General features: G+C 38.8%; 1 protein-coding gene across 3 annotated transcripts; it reads right to left on the minus strand.

Moving 5' to 3' along the window:
- Positions 1–835: 835 nt before the first annotated feature.
- On the minus strand, positions 836–10,262 carry LOC122042397 (malate dehydrogenase, chloroplastic-like). 3 transcript variants are annotated; one of them, XM_042602504.1, is made up of 3 exons: positions 10,127–10,218; positions 5,478–5,668; positions 836–2,347 (listed from the first exon to the last, which is right to left on the minus strand). In XM_042602504.1, the coding sequence occupies exon 3, from the start codon at positions 2,324–2,326 to the stop codon at positions 1,091–1,093; it is 1,236 nt and encodes a 411-aa protein (XP_042458438.1). In that variant the 5' UTR covers positions 2,327–2,347; positions 5,478–5,668; positions 10,127–10,218; the 3' UTR covers positions 836–1,090. The 3 variants fall into 3 exon arrangements, with proteins under 3 accessions (XP_042458438.1, XP_042458437.1, XP_042458436.1); XM_042602503.1 differs by lacking the exon at positions 5,478–5,668 and having other exon boundaries at positions 10,127–10,262; XM_042602502.1 differs by lacking the exon at positions 5,478–5,668 and having other exon boundaries at positions 9,897–10,234.
- Between the last annotated feature and the right edge of the window lie 4,698 nt (positions 10,263–14,960).

A 14,960-nucleotide genomic window follows, 5' to 3' on the forward strand; every position in this document is an offset into this window, starting at 1 on the left:
TGTTCCTTAGTGTTGCAAGATTCTAGTTATGAATCTTTGACATAATCTTCTTCTAAAAATGATTCATTTTCACAATGATCTCACAAGGCAAACCTGAAAGCAGGATCAATCTGCTTCCCCATATGACGGATACCTCCCTGCTGTAATCCTTGCACGTTACAACCTTCAGGGCGTTGCTCCGTAGCTCATCCTCAGTGAACGGCCTTCAAAAAGAATCAAAAACCGTGAGAATGAGAACGATAACCAATCAACACGTTATAAAATCCAGTGTTTCTGCTAGTGTCTCTACATAATAACCAAAAAATCTACAAATTTAAATGTTGTCAATATTAAAGTGTCACGCAGCGCTGCAATGCAATAGGAGGAATGAGGTAAACAACTATTGTTCCTGTAAAACCTACTGGGATGGCTAGGCATCCATAAGTATTCATGAACAAAGCAATGAGGTAAACAAACACATCGGCAAGGCACATGGAGTGTCAATAACTCACCGGGTGAGGATGAAGGCCACACCTGCCACTTTGTACCTACGCAAGGAGCGCGCGAAGCTTCACCTTGCGTACCCAATTTTGTTGACGTGGTTGACACCCGTCAGTTGCTGACGATAGGGGTAAAAAAACTTACAAAAAGAAACAAAAATTTAAAAGGAATATGAATGAGTATTTGTCTATTTTTTTGACACGAACAATAAAAAAAATATAAGAATTTTAACTTTACAACAAGAAAGTTAGCTGTTCTCCTAAAAATAATTAAAAGTATATAAATACTATAGGAAATTTTGAAAATTGGAAATAGACAACAGTGTACTGTTTTCTAAACCAGCACAGCAAACCACTTGAATACCAACCAAGATAGCCCTTTGAATAGTTGAACAAGAAAACAATGGAAACAAAAAATGATCAGTCTATGCAGGAGAATGCCCCAGCAACATTAATACAACGTGCTAGGATCCACAAAATCAATCTAGCCTCTTACATCATAAACTTGTCAAGATAAGACCAAAAGTCCTCATTGTATAGAGCTGGAAGTAAAGCATCCATCCATTATTCTGTAATGACCAAGACGCCAAAGATAAAACGTGCAGATTGATTCAACCAGATGCGGCTGTTGCTGCCGTCCTGTGAACAAACGCCACGCCCTTCTCAATGCTAGCCTTCAATTCAGGTTTCAGTGCTTCCAATGCCTTGGCCTCATACTCCGTCAGACCATCGAGATCAGCAGATACAAAAGCTTCTATCCCCTTCTTCCCAAGATTAACTCTAGAAGCAAAGAAAGGCAGGTCTGTTAGCTCTGACTGAACAAAACTGCACTCATAAACATCCCCATCACCGTCAAGAGCTCGAAGAGAAGACTCAACAAATCGTGCTGCAGCATAGGCCATTGACAAGGTTGCAGATCCAGCACCAGCTTTTGCCTCAACAACCTCTGTTCCCGCATTTTGTATTCTTACAGTGAGACTTTCAATTTCTTCGTCTGTAAATGTCACTGATGGCCTTGTCTTTGATAGCAAGGGTAAGATAGTAATGCCAGCATGACCTCCTATGACTGGCACATCAACATCGATAAGCTTGAGTTTCTTTTTCTGAGCAACAAAAGTGTTGGCCCTTACAACATCAAGGGTGGTCACACCAAAAAGCTTTTTGGGATCATAGACGCCCTTTTGCTTGAGAACCTCTGCAGCTATTGGAACACTAGAGTTCACTGGGTTGCTTATAATGTGGATGAACGCATCAGGGCAATTGTCTGCAACAACCTCCATCAGTGACTTCACAATACCAGCATTGATATTGAATAAGTCATCACGAGTCATGCCTGGCTTCCTTGGAACTCCAGCAGGGATGACCACAACATCCACACCTGTCAAACAAGTTGCTAATTCTGATGGCCCAGTAAAATCCATAACTTGAGAGGGGGTATTGCAATGGCTGAGGTCAGCAGCAACACCTTTAACATTAGCGATATCATATAGATGCAGTTCTGAGACCAGTGGAGACATCTTAATTAGAAGCCCTAGGGGTTGGCCAATCCCACCACCTGCCCCAAGGACAGCCACCTTAAAAGAAGCCTGAGGCTGAAGTTGATTTGAGAAAACCTGCTTTTCTTTGAGCTTGGGAACAGCATAAGCCCAGAGAGATTCATTACTCACCTTCCCCAAAAAGGATGAATCAATTTGAGCTATTGATGCAGACTTCAGACCACTGAATGCACACAAAGGCCTTTTTGGGTAACTCAAGTTCAGACCAAGAGCTTTAGATTTTGATCCTATGGTAGCACGAACATTGGCTGATCCAGTGACAGTAGTAATTGCTACTGCAGTTGATGCCATCTTACCAATGAATTAAGATACCTAATATTATAACAGTAATAAGTCCAAATATGAGTATTTGCAACAATGAGATTTACATAATTGCCTATAAAGTTGTAGTGCACTTGAATATGTCAAGAAACATAGCGCATGTCATGTTAGCCCTTATCAAGAACCAAAGAACAGTTAGGTTTGATTTATGCATGAAAGAAAACTTCAGAAAGTACAAGGAAAAATAGAATGATAGGCTAGAAAAATATTCTCATATCATGGGTTTATTAAAGATAGTCTATCCGACAGCATTTTTTTTCCAATGGTACTACAACGTGGTTGACAAACCATGGATTGGCAGATTTTTTTCATGGTTCCACGACCTTATACAAAGATTCAAAGGGTCATAGTAAAGAAGTTTTTGTTTAGAATATAAATGATAAAGTTCGTGGTGGTGGGTTTTTTAATATTTCTTCATTCTCAAAAGGTGGTGGGATTAACTTAATTTTACAGTAAATAAATTTTAATTTGCTATTTACAATATAGGGTTTTAATATACAACTTACAACAAAAAGGTTTAAATTAAAATTAAAATATATAATTTCGAATTTTAATTTATTAATTATTAATTGAATTTAAGTTAAAAATTATATAACAATTTTAAAATTGTAGATTATAATTTATCAAGTACACGTCAATAACTAATCAATTTACATATGTAGTATAATTTTAATTAATTACATTACATTATTTTTAAACTTTTAACTCTCAGTATACAGGTTTTATTAATTTTTTAGTTTAGTTAAGTTTTACATTATAAATAAGTGATTAATTATTATTTTTTCTTTTCATTTTGTGATTTTTTTTTTTAAAAAAAATTCTCAGCAATTCCAATCCTATCAATTCCTAAGCTAAATTTTTCTGCATACAATATTGATATTAATACCAATATTGGCAACCATGCTTGGTATCAATTTTTGTCACAAAATGAAAAGGGATTGATGAAGCCACTATGAAGTTCATTGAGTCATGATGCATATTTTTTAACCATTGAACATCCATAAAAGTTGAATGTATGCAAAAGATTTAAGTTGGGAGTCAAACATCTTCATAACAAATTTGGCATCCTTGTCTAACATTACGTATGCGGATGATTAATACAATCTACTAGTTTTCCTAAAACTAAATCTAATAATATAAGATGCACCACTAGCTTTACTCCATGTAATACATGTGTTCTCATGGAAAACCTAGCTATAATCATCACGGTTCAATTGGATTTGAGCAATTCCACAACAAAATCCAAATTAAGGTGTATCTAAGCAATGTGCAAAAACCAACGTTCAACTTAGAAGCTTAAGTTTAGCATGTACAACGGATCACAATCACTTCAACATCCTATCTTAGGAATGGCTAAAAGATCCTATCAATTACTAAAACTATACCATTATGTCTAATTCCCACACTAAGATCTATCTAAGTGGTGTCCCCCAAAATACACAAGGGATACCTTAATAAATGTAATCTTCTTTAATCACATAGTGAAGCCAATGATGACAATTCCCTTTCTTGTATTCCTAAAATATCCAGGACAAGTCAGGTACTGATCCTCAAGGTGCTCAAATACATTACCCTTGTGCTCATTGTGTAAAGAAAACCCAACCTTCCTGAGTGGATTAGCATGTATCTTTTGCAAGGGAGTGATTTAAGACAAAAATATAGCTTAGAGAATTTTTCCCACCTAGCTTTTTTGCGCTTTTCATCCTTTCTAACCGAATGAAGCTTAGCATTATAGTGTAACTATAGTATGAACTCATTTGAAAAATTATTACCACAATGATAACATAAATCATTTATTATAGATGAAATATAATTATAAAGTGCTATTGAGTTTTAGGTTAAGGAAAACAATTGGGTGAACCTCTTTTTCATTCATCCTTTTGTTATGAAAGTGGACTTAACCCAACCCTTTTTCTTTTGACAAATTGTTATGGAAGCCATAAGCACACAAAAGTTCTTTATGCATGTAAAAGGTAATGATGCCATGGAAACTTCATGAATGGTATTCGACTTAGATCAATCCTTAATGATCCTAATTTTGCAACAATAGAGATGCTTTGTGGAAAAATGGCAAACTTGAAGAAGCATGCAAAAAAAGATATAATTATTTAGATTTAAATATAACTTCTTTGTTCAAAAGGTTACAAGGATGAATTGTCTATGTTACATGTGGAAATTATATTCCTTGCTATATATCAGATGTGATCAAAGTGCACTACCATGAACTTCTTTGATAAGGACTTGATTTATTAAATGTGCTTAGAGCATTGAAGATTTTAAAGGTGTGACTAAACTTTCACACAATCCACCGACCATTTTAAAGGGAGTCTTGCATTCATCTTCAATCATGATTTGAATTCCAATAGTATTTACCATGCAAATAAATCTTGTTAAGATGTAAGTGGTCTGATGGCTAACACAGAATAGCATTCGATTCTACAAATGAAACCTATGCTCCTGCTAAAGGCTTACCAAGGTCAATTACACAATTAATGCAGCAGACATAAATAAGACAATAATGCAAACTTTAACACTCCAATATAATGTGGTCTACTACCCTTATTCCTATTCCACTACCAATGACTCTTCAGCAAGTGATTCCTGAAAGTCCATTGTTTCTTCTCCTTCTTGATTTCCTTCCAGAAGTGGAGAAACACGTTCTATACTACTATTCTTTCGCCAATCAATTCTCTAGATCCATCATCAGTTGACTTCTCTCAATCACTATTATCTCTAGTCTACCTTAGTCAACTAGCTTCCACCGTCAGCAGACTGTTTCCTTGTAGCCCTTAGATGATATGACAATTGTCACTCAACTTTGTCACACATATGGTTAAGTCTCACTTTTCGAGTGAGTATCATCAGTTGATTGGATCATGCTATCAGATGACTAGATCATGTCATCAGTTAAGAAACCCCAGTCCAATCGACTCAGCCACAAGCATAAATATTTTGTTCGTTGGCTACCCAACTTGAGTCAATAGCTTAGTCAATTCAACCACCAATCAACTAAATCTTTCAATTTAGTTAGTTGGATCATTGACACGATCATCCTAATTGTTGAATCTTCGCCTAAATTGAGTATTACCTTCTTCAAGTTACAACTCATTTAAGAGGTTACCTTGCAACTCCTCTTCACCCACAAGACTATCTCCCATTAGGTTACTCGTCCTTCGAATGCATCAAGCCCTTAGTTGCTCCACATGCCATCCTCCACTCTTCATCTATGTAGTTTATCTCCTCTAGTTGAGTTGTGCCTTGATGCTCCTCATCCTTTGATCCTTTAGATGTCCCACAGCATTCTTCTCCGATCTACACAAACCTCAAGTCATTGAGCCAATCTCTAATATTGATCACGTTAAGTCTTGTGTGTATTTCACTAACACCTGCACCACTTTATATACATATAAGATACAAAAAAAACCTAACTTAAACTCTTAGCACAAACATAAAAACCCAAGGTTAAGACGATCATCTAAGACATGATTGCACCAACACATCTTAGAGAAGCATTATAATCCTATCATCAAGAAGGTAGCATGCATCTAGTCTAGGTATGGAGCAGCATGTCATAATTCTAGGTATGGGAGATCTATACTTGATAATGATATTTTTGATGGCATGACTTTCAATACACATTCCTCAAGGTTCATCCATTTTGGTGTTAATAATGTTGGAACAATAGAATGACTCATACTCTCCATGACACACTTTCTAAGTCCTTTAGCTTGTCTATTTAGTTTAGCTTGTTATTCTAGATTTATATAATACTGTGGGAGGTTCAGCAAGTTCAACATTGTTAAGGCCAAAACAAGATCTAATTACATCAGAATAATAAGCATTAATGTAAGTCTTTGTATGATTCTCATGGTCCTCTTTTTGTAGCCTTTAAATGTCTCTAGATTCATTTTATGTACTATTATTTCAATGTCTCTAGCTTCATTTTATGTACTATTATTTCGCCAATCAATCCTCTAGATCCACCATCACTTAAGTGTTTTCTCAATTAATATAATCTCCAGTCTACCTAAGTCAATTAGCTTCTACCATAATCAGTCAACTGTAATCTTGTAACCCTTAGATGATATGGCCAAGAATGAAATACCGTTCCGTGTCGGGTAACATGGACGGTTTTTACGGTTCATGAGAGCAAAACTGACACCCCGTGCACGATAATTTCATGTGTGTCACGTGCGATAGAGGAATGGAGCGCGCATGCACGACAACATGCACGATAGAAGGAATAAAAAAAAAATCTATATAAAGCAAGGGAGGCACTAGCGAGTGATCAACAGTGAGGCAATGACTACAAGAAGTGATGAGGCGACAACGAGGAGCGGGGTGGCACAACAACCACTCTCCAAGCAGGTATGATTTCCCTTCTTTGCAAACGGCCCAAAGGTGTCCCGGACGCCTCCGAGCAAGCTTCACACAAATTCGGCGTCTCAGGTGATGTCAGAAGCGTCGTGGGATGCCTCCCGCAACACCAACGGCACTGCCAAAATCGTATGCAACTTATTTTTAAATTATTTTTCTAACAATATTAAGTTGTTCAATAATGGAGAACTTATATAAAATCAATATACAACTTATTTTTAAATTATACACAATAAACATATTTATCTAATAGTTACTATATATAAATAAAAAAATACCGAAATCATATCGGCACGGCACAATACTGAAACCGTATCATACCAGTCTGGAACCGAAACCTCGACACGGGTCGAGATTTTAAACCTTGGATATGACCATTGTCATTTAACTTTGTCCAATCGACAATTACCTCCAACTTTTCGACTGAGTCATTAATTAAATGGATTATGTTGTCAATTAATTGGATCATGCTATCGGCATATCATTAGTTAACTAATTCAGTCTAGTTTACTAAATTACAAACAGAAATATTTTGTTTGCTGGCTACCTAATTTGAATCAATAGCTTAGTTGAGTCAACCACCAGCCAACTGAATCTTATAATTCAGTCAATTGGATCATTCACTACGACCATTAGGATGGTCGAATCTTACCTAAATTGAATATTGCCCTCTCCGGGCTGCAAGTCTCTAACCTCTCAACTCACTTTACCTCCTAGATTATAGGACGTAAGTTATTGTATAAGATTCTCGGTTATGTTCTGGAATTATCTAAAGTTTCCTCATCTTCAAGAAAATGACATTCAAGTGGGCTAGCAGTGCCAATGTTTTACTCCAAGGTGACCAATACCAAACTGACTATGTAAGAAGGTAAAAGAATTAACTTAACGATCGAGTCTTGTTGTGTGTTTATGGCTTAGGCTTTGCTTTTTTCAGGTTAGGTTTGTTCATCTCAAGTTTCCCTTAATATAAGTGTTTCTCTGTGATAATGAGCTACAGAGTGGTCTTATAACTATTGTCTAGTAAGTATGCCACATTCATGGGAAGGACACCACACCAAATCTTACTAACAATGAAACTAATTTCAATATAGACTACATATCTCTTTATGACCAATAAGGATATATATGTTACCCAAGTAAATTTGGAAGGATTATGACTTTGACAATAGCTTATTCTCCAATAAGTAGAGTCTAAATTTATCAGGTTTGCTATGGGAGCATAGACATAATAATGAGTATTTACAAGATTATAAAAATCAAAATCTACACACTAAGACCCTAATTATTGATGCAGTAATGACTTGTAGCAGTCCAAACCCACCAGATTTAACAAGCAAGAGTACCACAATCGACCCTATAGTGCTCAACCGAGTCATCTTAGTCCGTGACTAAAACACAAGGGCAGGTGTCAATAATAGAATTTAAGACAGTTTCATGCCACCTAATGCCACCCAAGAATAAAACCAAGAGTTAGAGGTAACAGTGTCAAGCAGTTCCGAGCAGCAAGTTGAGCAGGTTGGTTATCTGCATGTCTTATCCTTATTCAGTCACAAAATCTCAACTCTTTCAAACACCAATAATCCCTTAAATTCCCTGTACCTCTCTGAATTCTTTTTCATGATGAAGTTTTTCTATGGTTTATTCAAGATTAATTTACAGTACAAACAAAGAAATGGAAGAAATCTAATATCTTTTGTTTTCAGTCAAATATCTTCAGTATAAATTATTCAGGAATGTTTAATATGAAAATCGCATACATGATTAAAAGATGGGATGTTTGTTGCGACAAATTGGCGCTCTGAATTAGAATCATAAATAGTAAATAGATAACAAAGGTCAAAAGTTGTGGATCCAAAACAATATATTACTAGCAGTGGAGGAATTACATAACTAAAGGAACAAGGTTCTACAAGAAATCTGCATGCTCTTAAAACATTTATATAGTAAAAAAAAGTGTGAAATTCATAGAGGCAACATGGAACGCCACCTAAAATTAACAACTGTGCTTCATGAATCTTAAAAGTGCAGTAGGAAATATAGGAAATTTAACAACAGGAACTAATATTTTCAAGAAAATAATAAATTAAAAGGCAGTAACTGGAGAATTGGTAAGGAAAATTTTCAAAAATTTAAGCATGATCTGTAATCAGACAAGTTATATGTACAACGTACATGGACACACAACTTTGGGAGCTGCGCTTCCATAATATCTTTTTATTTTAATTCACCTATAGTTCTTATAAAGTTTAAAAAAAAAAGACGAGAAAGGAGAATATATAAATACTAATATATAAGGCTCGAGCAAATGTTTGCTTGCCTTCTTTGCTATTTTTTCCAAATGGAAATATTTAATTTTTTAAAATATTTTTCATATGTACTGCAAACGGTAGATATGAGAGAACAGAAGAATTTTTTATTCCAAAATTCTAAGGATCTTTCTAATTTTTTAAATTAATTATAAGATGGACATCTAGTCCTTATCAACCAAAAAAAATCAATAAGGATATGTGAAAATTAAACCTTGTTCCTTTTCCTAACATGAAAATCAGGAGGAATGATATATATACACGTGAAAAAACTCAGTCCGTCAGTTACTTGTATGGTAGAAAAAGTTCCTTGGCTATCAAGGGGCACAAAATTAATAAAAAGGATACAGATCATCAAACTCAACCTCTTTTTGACTTGCACAAGATTCAAGCAAAGAAGAATTAAGTCACAATCGAAGAAATTAGATCTTAGAAGAATCAAAAGAAAGTATAAGCTAATGAAATATCTTATAGGGTCCAAACAGCCTCCTTGTCGTATCTATGAAACGTGATGGAACCAACAAATTGAAAAGCGCATACATACCTACGACCACTTCACGATTTAGTATTTCATAAAATAAAATAAAAAATATCGCGCGAAACACCTTTCTAAGTTGTCGAAAAAATTTACCTTACTCCTTCCCTAACTCTGAATCCCGATCACCAGGAAGATCAAAAAAACACATCTCAATGGAACAAGAAGACATACCGTAAATCTCCTCACTCAATACCAACCCGGAAAACTTAGTATAAAACATCCAAAGCAACATGTTATCGGAAATGACAACAAAGTAATCAAGTATCTTAGTGTAGAAAAGGCTTTCGGCCTTTCGAAAGCAGAAAGATAGCAAAATAACCTAAATCTCGGGAGCAACAACGAGCCCAGATCTCAGATCTCACGATTCCAGAGGGGAGACCACGCCACCTCCTCAGAGCATCCGGTTAACCCCCAAAAAAAATCCACAAATACTTGCAAACCGAGTAGGAAAACAGAAGATCGAGCGAAGCAAGTGGAATGGAACCTCAACCCACCCAAAGAGCAAACTAAGGCAGAACTACGAAGAAGGAGCAAGAGATCGCATTTCACCTTTCCTGGAGCACCACCAACTCCGTTTGCCCTTTCGTTCGTCAGCGGCGGCCGAGCGACGGAGACAGCAAGCGAAAGAACGTGGAAGCGTGCTCCCCGTGTTTTATAAAGAGTTCATTCAACTTGAATATTCAATAGGTGAAAGGGTATGATTCCGATTGATATTTCTGTTTATTTATTTAAATTTTTTCTTCTTATTTTTTATGCGTCGGTAAAATAAAAAATACAAATTATATTATATTTTTTATGTGTCTAGTCTGTGACTTGCTTACTTTCCAAGTAAAAATAATGTCATAACACTTTAGAATTCAACTATATTAATTTTATACCAAAATTGATTCAAAGAGTGACTGTTAACATATAAAGAGAGGCCTTAATTGTGTGAGTTGTCATTAAAAGTTAAGAAAAGTTATGAACGGCCATAGTTTTTTATATAATCTAGTATATATCAAACCAATTAATTTTAAAAGTAATCAATTTGATCCTATAAAAAATTTTAATCATCTATCAAAATTCATTAAGAAGCACAAACAACTCATTCCTCCACAACTTATGTTTCAGGATTGTATTTTTACCTTCCTTATGTGTTAGTTATTATTCCAAAATTTAGTAGTCGTCCATGATTTACCTCCTCCGTATTAATCTTGGGATAAATTGACGGAAACATTAGGGACGAACGTATTCATCTTTTACTACCAGGATTATCTTTTCACATAAGAAATACATTACATAATTATGGGCATACTTTACCATTGCACTATAGGTGAGACAAATTAATATTAATTTGATTTTATATAAAGTAGATGTAATTTTAACATTAGAAACCATTAAAGGATTACTTTACACTAAGGTTGCATTTGATAGTAGTGATAAGATTAAGATTATATTTTCAAAAAGTTATTAATATGTCGCTTGGTATGGTTGATTAGGGGTAGGATTAGGGTTGATTAGGAGTGAGATTCATAATTCCAAGGCATGGGGAGTGATTAATAATCTCACCTCCAATCCTATCCTAATCAATCAAATTTTAATTCTACTACCCCTACCAAACCAAACGGAGCCTAAAAGTTTTGATTAATTGAACAAACAATCGTTAATACTTGTATGTTTTACTATTTTTGTAAACTAGCTCTAAATAGAGCTCGGTTTAACTATAGTGATAAGGCTGCATATCAATCCTGAACAGGAAAGAAAGAAGCAAAAGTGGCAAGTGGCAAAAGGTGATATCGTTCGCCCCCAGCGCCCCCGTTGTACCACGCTCAAGGTCTTCACGAGGGAGGTAAATCATGATAGTTGGAGAAGTTAGTGTGCAGTGGGAAGAGGTGCACAGGGACCAGAGAATTATGCCTTGACTATCCCGCGGTTCGAATCCACGCTCTCAAATGGTAAGCTTCTATACACTAACCGCTCCAGATATCCTCGTGGGGCAAAGAAAGAAGCAAAAATGCATCAAGTGAGTGATGAGAGAGGCCGAGATTGCACAAGAACGAGGACAACTAATCAAGCAAAGTGAAAAAGACGATTAGAGTCCAACATTCATAATGGAGAATATCTTTTTTTAACCAAATGCTCATCCGATCTATCAAGGAAGCCGATGAAGTACACCATATAGCAGGGGTGTAACTATATAAGGCTCAGGGGGTGTGGTCGCACCCTTGAAATTCAAGGAAAATATTAATACGGTGGGGAAAAATTAAAAAAAAATGTATAATCATAAATTTTGAAACATTCTTATCTTTTTAGCAAAAAAAATCCAATTAGAACCCTTTCAACCTAACCCATTTTCCTCTTTTCCCAAGTCAATTTTTTTTAATCCGTTTTTCTTCTTCCTTCTCTAATCCCACTTTTATTTTCCTCTTTTCACTTTTTTTCTTCCTATAATTTCTTTCATATTCTTTTTTCTAACTCTAATTTTACTCACAAAATCTTTCGCGATATGTTACTGCCGTTATAGCCCAAGTCGCTATCGCCGAACACTGATTGCTACCATTGTCACTATCATTTATTGCATGGTCATTGTCTTCACTCGGCTAACGTCGTCTCTTCGCCAATGCTCCAAAAAAAAATATTTTAATTGAGGTTGATCCTGCCCTGAAGCTGAGTAAACGGCCACCGAGTAATACTGTGACGTGGGTCCTCATCTGCGATGAAAGTGTTCCGCTCCTGCAATCACAAGTCATTAGTGCCAAGCCGGGAGGGGGTTCCCGGCGACAACCCTCCGACGATCAAGTCACACAACAGCCGAAGAAGAAGAAGAAAACAGTAAGTAAAGAAGTGAATAGTCGTGCCTCAGAGACGTTTGCGCGTACCTCCGCGGATGGCCACCTCTCCCCTTATATAGAGCCTCGGCGGGCTGACTGCACACTTCCCGGGTAGGCGCGCATTCCCAAAATTTCCCCAAAAGCTAACATCGAGAAAGGGTCCCTGACGTATTACTATAACGGGGCGAACACGTCTCTGTCAAGGCGGCGAAATCTTCTCCCGTACGATTTTTTGTCCATCAGCACCGTCGGCCAGCGACATTGACTCCCAAAAAGATGTTGGAACGTATCCCCCGTCTAATTTGTCGGCCGCTAGTCTGATTGAACTTCCCTTGATCGTCCTGACTAGCCAATTCCCTGACCCCTTACAAATATATCAGATCCGAACGGCGTGAGTGACTTTGGTTTCAGTGCTCTACGGGCTAACCCAACCCTTCTTGAATTCTTCCAGTCGATCGGCGAATTCTTCCAGCTGATCGGCCTGTGGCCGATCGGCCTGTATGGACTTCCGCTCGACTAGTCCTTTAGCCGGCCACATCTTGGTTTTGATGTTCACCTGAGCGTTGCACTTCCTGGGAGGGGGGCCCTCCTAGATTATCACCGGATCACATGCCTCCCCTTTAAATCTAGTCGAAGGAGGCTGTAAGTCCGACTGACTGGACAAAGTGTTGTGAAGAAGTGATTCATTGCGGGCGTGACAGTCACCTATGTCGGTCGCCCCATCCTTATGAGCCGGTCGACCGGCATGCCAGATTGTTTATCCATAAGCTTTCTATCTTTGCTCGGTTGGTTCTTGGAGTCGTTGCCAAGGTGCTCTTCGCAAAATCTCTTGGAACCTTCACTAACTCGAGGCGTTGATGTGAAGCACGCTTCCTTAATTGCTCTGACAACCGCATTATCGATGCACGCCACACGTCTCCCCCTGCCGACGCACGTTTGAGGTGATAGGCTGGGATGTGACCTTTGGGGTTATTTGAATTTTAACGGCTGGATTTGCCTCTAGGTGTTTACGCTGTCGATCGAACGGCTAAGCGAGGTCTCTTGGTGTTTATAAGCTTATCGTCGTCGTCTTCTCTCTTTTGTGCTTTTGTTTTCGGCGACTTCGTCCGTGTTCTTTAGCGACTTTCTCCATATTCTCCGGCGAATACCTCGTGTTCTTCAGCAAATCCTTCTGCTTCCCTGTTATTCCGATTCCGGGTAAGTCCATTGTCTTCTTCTGTAGCCCCTTACTGCTCTGTCCTCTGCGCTTTTTCGGCGAGCTCCTGTTCTTGCCTCTGCCCCTCTTTTTCTTTTTGCCCTTCCTCCTGACTCCTTTTTGTCATGGCTGGTGCATCGCAGCCTTCGTCCTCTGCCTCGGGTCCTTGGTACGATACTATGGAGTCGTGGTTCGATGAGGATGATGCTCGAACCCTAGCCAATACCTTTGAACTCCCTCCTGGCTATGAGATCCATGTCCCGCTAGCTACCGATCGGCCTTCCGCTCCGCCGACCGGCTGTGTCTGCTTCTTTCGCGACCAATTTACTGTCGGTTTGCGGCTTCCTCTTCATCCCTTCATCCTTGATGTTTGTAGATACTTCGGTCTGTCCCTTTCTCAGTTAGTCTCTAACTCCTTTCGCCTTTTGTGTGGGGTAATTATCTTATTCCGCTTACATCGTATTCCCCTGACCCCTTCGATTTTCCACTTTTTTTATTACCCCAAGCTGTCCGATCAGCCGGGCACTTTCCTCTTACAAGCTCGACCGAGCTTGGTCTTTTTTGACAGGATGCCTTCCTCCAATAAGCATTGGAGAGAATACTTCTTCTTTGTCCACTTCCCCGACCGGCCTTCCTTCCAGACCACTTGGCAACTTTCGCTAGGGCCCCAACCTTCGTTGCCTCGCTACAAGAATACTCCCGCCTACTTGCTTGCTGCCTCCATGCTAGCCGGCCAGAAGTTCAACATTCACAAGCTACTGGAGGAAGGGGTCTTGGCGCTTTTCGGCCTTAGTCCGATCAGCCCAGATGAACCGATCGACCTAGGTACACCATTAATTTACCTCTTTTCTCTTTATCTAACTGATTTCTTCCTTTATTTTGCACCCGACATCATGATGCGAGCGCGCTTGGTCGGGCAATCGAAGCTTACCGCTGTCGATGTTGACCAGGTAGTGGTTGAAGTCTTGGCCGAGCGGGGGTTTCAGCCGGAAGATCTCCCTGGACCGACATTGCCCGAGCAGGGGCCCACTCAAGAGGCCAGCGGGGAGTCGAACTTGATGCCAGTGGGAGCAGTGGCAGCGGGAGCGCCGATCGCGGAGCTTCCGGCAGACCAGCTAGCTCCAGAAGAGGGCTCGCAATCGGAAGCGCCGCTCGAAAATACGCGCAAGAGGCGTTGAGCAAAGAAAGCCGCTTGCTCCACGACTTCGGTGGCGAGGGTTGCCGATCAGACCGACGCTTCCGGTCAGATATTGTCAGAGGCCGCCAATATTTCTTCTGACCGGACGCCATCCGCCCCTCTCGCTGCCTCTCCTGCCGCTAGTCTGCCGCCACTATCGGCTCAGGGCCGCATCTTAAGGTCAAACATCAACCTCGTGCC

This window comes from Zingiber officinale, chromosome 2A (assembly GCF_018446385.1).
Source record: "Zingiber officinale cultivar Zhangliang chromosome 2A, Zo_v1.1, whole genome shotgun sequence".
Lineage (NCBI taxonomy): Eukaryota > Viridiplantae > Streptophyta > Magnoliopsida > Zingiberales > Zingiberaceae > Zingiber > Zingiber officinale.